The sequence below is a fragment of the Aspergillus brunneoviolaceus genome (assembly GCF_003184695.1).
Source record: "Aspergillus brunneoviolaceus CBS 621.78 unplaced genomic scaffold BO95scaffold_90, whole genome shotgun sequence".
Lineage (NCBI taxonomy): Eukaryota > Fungi > Ascomycota > Eurotiomycetes > Eurotiales > Aspergillaceae > Aspergillus > Aspergillus brunneoviolaceus.
Genome location: NW_020290820.1, coordinates 11,218 through 15,884, shown reverse-complemented (window position 1 = coordinate 15,884; position 4,667 = coordinate 11,218). Strand labels below are relative to the sequence as shown.

Sequence of the window (4,667 nt, the reverse complement as noted above, 5' to 3'; positions counted from 1 at the left end):
CAGTACTTTATCGAGCTAATACTAATTTATCGAGATTTTAGAACCTGTAGATTACAGTCTAGAACTACTGCTGCCGCACCCAGTTGATTCTGCTTTCCTAAGGCATCTGAGAAGACCGTGATACTGGTTGCTGATTTTTATCTTGCCAGTGCCCTGGCCTTGACTATACGGTATAAGATTTAGCCTATTTCTACTCTCCTATGTATTTAAGCTTTTACAATAATAGTATACACAGCGCTTTTACCCCAGCCTTACTGAATAAATTTCAATCTTCACTATAGCACAAGTATGTTCGGAGCAAATGGATTGATGTGTACACTCAGCTCCAAACAAGCAGAAACGATTTTAGAAACGTGAGAATAATACCCTTAAGATGTGCAAGCGCCATTAACACATTGTAATCCGCCATCGGCTGGGACGGGACAATTTTTGACTCTGCCCCAGAGCACTTCTGTCTCACCACCCTCGCCGTCAATCTCAGGTGCTAGGACAGGAGTGCATTCCAACTGCAAAATGTCAGAAAAGAAAACGAGCAATTTATCCAAATAACTTACAAGGTAACCCTCATTACATTCGCAAGCAGTCTCGCCCCAATCGTTGCAATAATCGCCCGGGGTCGCGCAGGCAGATACTTGGCTGGAAAAGAGTCCCAAGGCAAAGAGAACGAGAACGGATTTCATGGTGATGAAATTTCACGTGAAAAAAACCTGACAAATTGCTCTGCTATTATCTCAGGATGTTAGAATAGCAGCGACTATTGGCTGTCCGTTCGAAATGAGAATCACCTTCAAGGTTTGCTTTTGTTTATGCTTGATCTGTGAGCCTTCAGAGAACAGTTTCTAGAGGAAAAGGCCGGACGGACTATTTATATTCATCGAATTCCAAGAATCAGGCCTGACTCTCCGACGACTTAAAGGCCGAGTTTTGACTGTTTCCTCACGCTTTCCAATCACAGCGCATTCAGAACCAGCACTATCAGGACCGGCGAATTGAGGACTAGCGTATTGAGTGAATGCCGTCGGTGAATTGAGACATAAATCTTTATCCGGAGGGAAAATTGTTTTATTGTGGAATAAGATCCGATAATGTCCGAAAAAAGGACGGGTAAGCACTAGCAGATGGTTAAAATTGCATTTCTTTTTACCTGGCTGGGAGTTCATGATTCCTGAAGGACTCTTGAAGGATCCACAATGCGCCCACGAGTCGATTACAGAGACTAGAGCCTCGTATTTGGCCCCATAGCCGCTAAACTTCTCAGTGCTCAAGAAACCGCTAGCAATATCTGATTACGGAAGCAACAATTCGAAAGGCTAAAGAAGGTGGGAAATGCACTAGGCCGAGGAGGTCAATGTCGTGCTTGTTACTCCTGGCAAATTTCTTGGAAGTCCTGAGTTCCCAAGGACAACAAACACCGGCAAAGTCGCCTTGCAAGTATAAAATCAATTGTACCAAATATACGGGCTCACTTTACATAGCAGGCTCTTTTGATATGATCTTCAAGTTCTCTTTGCATGCTTTCAAAAGCCGACAATCGGCTAACGGAAAATATGAGCCTATACGCGGTATAGTCGTGGACAATGGCAAATCTTCCTGCTCAAACTGCGGGCAGCCCATGGAGTCGATATCTTCTTGTCCAAAGGATATTCTGGGTTATGGCTGGGTTGGCCTAGTTGTGGTTGCTTCATTCCTTCTTGGCGCCGCCATGTATATCACACATCGCGCTTCTGCAACATGTACCAATTTGATTCATCCCGGATTGATGAAATTGTATGGAGACAGTAAGTCGTTTCGCTTAGGGCTGGCTCCCAAAATACAGTTGCAAGGCTTCAAGCTGATTTGCCTTGATTCAGTACCTATTGTCGACACGTTGTTTATGGAAAACCATGACTACGAAGTCACGGATCCCTACGATGGTGCCTGGAATGCGCCGCTCTCACCCTTGCATACCATCTGGGATGATTTATATAATGGTAAGATAGATGTCGAAGAACATATTATGCCGTTTTATAAATGACTAACAGGTGACTTTTTAGGTGCTTGGGTTGAGATACCTGAGCCTGCGAAATATGGGCTTTCGGGGGGGATTCCTCTGCAGAAATTCCATCTCGGCAATCCGTTATCCGAGCGAAGTGAAGGTTATGTTATATCATTACTTCACCAGCTTCACTGCGTTGTATGTCTTTAATTACTTTCCCGGGATGTGTCAATACCAAGCATAATGTCTTGACTGACATGGAGGTGTCAGGGCGAATTGAAACATATACTCCTCGACTGGGAGAGGTATGGCAACATTACCACACTGAAACATGGTACGCACTGCGTGGAATATCTCCGTCAAGTAAGTTCAATCTGGCGATTACACCTAACAGAACCGGGACAAGTTGAGACTAAAAACCTTCTTCCTAGGCCGTCATGTGCAGTGCCGATTTGTCACTCGAAAAACCGAGATACCTCAGTAATGCCAGCTTTCAAGGCTCCAATGGCTGGGATGCAGTCCATAAATGCCGAGATTGGTCCACTGTACAGGCTTTCATTTCGTCCCACAGGATTTTTAAGCTATAGGATGTTGGAGAAAATTTGACCGCACTGCTTTCGCGAATTAGAGGTTTTGAGTGGAATAACACTTTGTATTGCCCCTTCCCTCGCTGGGCCCTTGACTGTCTCGGAGGTGTAGCGAAGGGTTGATCATCTTGGATGCTGCTTTAAAAGTGGATCCAGTTGAATAGAGGTGGAGGGCTATGGAAAGAAAAGAGGAATGTTACCTGTATTTAGGTCGTTGAAACCGAGATCGATATTTAGCTTTTACTCCAATGTATAGAGAAAAAATGCTTCTCTTCCTCCATCAACGATTGCCGTTCTGGGCTCAAGCCGTATGTATCTCCCGCCAGCAAACCATCTGCAACCCTCCTATACCAGGGTCTCAACTTGCTAATTACGCCAATTTTTTCCCGTTCACTTCTTTTGAACATCAATAATTATATAGTTTTTCTTTCTCTGCTCCAAGCTTGTAATACTTTGTAATAGGACTAATCGATGTGTCTTAAGCTAATAAATGCTGTACTCTTTGCTTGAGCCACCATTAAACAAATATTTAAAAGTGGTGCGTGTTCGCCGAAGTAGAATAACTCACAACATACTACGCGATATTCTGCGTGAATGAACAGTCGACGATCTATGGCCTGCCATCGGAGATGTTGATCCCTGGCACCAGCATCCACGACAGTAGCCTGGCTTCATGCGTCTATCGGTATCAAACACAAAGAACCCCTTATGGTGCCTACTGGCCTGGCTCCGGCTCATCTACGTGACATTTCATATCCATATTCATGTAAAAGGCTGAAGATTTCGCATCTTTTAAAGGGATCTGAAAGCTAGATTGACACTATATCGTCATTATGGAATTTCGATTGCTACCTTCGTTCTGGTACTATATACATAACTAAGACTTCAATATCAATTACTTAATGCAATGACTAATGTTTTGTCCCTACTATACGAATTCTTCCCACTATTTCAAAACCGAGTCTAGTCGTGCCGACTGACGAAGCGTGGAAGAGGCGTGAGAGCTTCCTATCACGAGAAACTCTCTCTACAGTCAAGCTGACCGGCCGGGACGATGTGGTACGCCTGGCGCTATGAAGTTTCTGCGACGCCACCTTATCCCGCCTGGCGAAGGTGATTCTGTCGTCTGAGTGGGGTCAATCCGTAACTACGTGGTGTCTATATTAATAGCTGAGTCGTGACGAACCGTCGCGACAGTTTCTTCGGAGCATTCTGCGGTTTGTAGTAAGGGGTCCCGCGGCGGACGCTAGAGGCCATCTAAGGCGGTCTCGTTTAAATTATGCGTGTCAGCAAGACTAATCCTAAATCCTTTGATAAACGCTGAACTTACTAGATACAGCATAAAGTACTACGTCCTAGGCCGCGTTTTCCTAGCCACTCCTCTATATAAGCTAGTTTCGATAACACTCTACACTTAACCTATTGTAAAACCACGCTTTTTATTAGAATAATGGCGCATCTAGATTAGTAGAAAACCATATTAAATGTTTTTAATTTCGTCACTAGGAGTAACGCTATAGAGCGTTAAGTCTTATATACTCGCCCAGATGTTTATAAAGAAGGGAAGGATTGATAGCCGGGCCGGCGATACGTAGTATAGAATATTATAATACGACCCAACAGAAGAGTCTCATTTCCAGGGGCCCTGTAATTAAATCAACGCGCAAAAGTGACAACAAAATAAACGATAGAAGGAAGATTTGTGCAAGCGCTGCGCCCCCAAACCCCAGTAAGCTAATTGGAAAGAATTTCAAGAATTATCAATCTAAAGCAACGTCAGCCAATGAAAGAGTATCATCAATTCAGTTAGGCTTATGTCAAGCCTCCGGGACCGGGGTGGCTGTCGGTACCGACTCTAAAATCATTGGATTTGGTGGAACTTGAGTCAGTCACTATAAACACAGTGTTAATACGAATATGAGGTCTTGGCTCCTGCAGAGGCGAACACAAAAAGAAAAAGTGGGCCACGCCTGAATTACCCCAAACGAACTAGTGCGTTTGCTTATCACTGTCACTAATCCCTACGCTTGAATTACCCCAAACGAACTAGTGTGTTTGCTTATCACTGTCACTAAATTTCGGTTACGGACAATGCTCCTCGGTGC

General features: G+C 44.1%; 2 protein-coding genes across 2 annotated transcripts; one reads left to right on the top strand and one right to left on the bottom strand.

Moving 5' to 3' along the window:
- Positions 1-368: 368 nt before the first annotated feature.
- Positions 369-716, bottom strand: BO95DRAFT_508231 (uncharacterized protein; the record flags this gene model as incomplete). Its single annotated transcript, XM_025591283.1, has 2 exons — positions 555-716; positions 369-506 (listed from the first exon to the last, which is right to left on the bottom strand). The coding sequence occupies exons 1-2, from the start codon at positions 678-680 to the stop codon at positions 369-371; spliced, it is 264 nt and encodes an 87-aa protein (XP_025437330.1). The 5' UTR covers positions 681-716.
- A 1,015-nt stretch (positions 717-1,731) lies between these two features.
- Positions 1,732-3,044, top strand: BO95DRAFT_436305 (uncharacterized protein; the record flags this gene model as incomplete). The annotated part of the gene is made up of 7 exons (XM_025585225.1): positions 1,732-1,767; positions 1,817-1,970; positions 2,022-2,173; positions 2,246-2,338; positions 2,407-2,520; positions 2,819-2,870; positions 3,025-3,044. 7 exons carry the CDS (start codon positions 1,732-1,734, stop codon positions 3,042-3,044), a joined length of 621 nt encoding a protein of 206 aa, XP_025437329.1.
- Between the last annotated feature and the right edge of the window lie 1,623 nt (positions 3,045-4,667).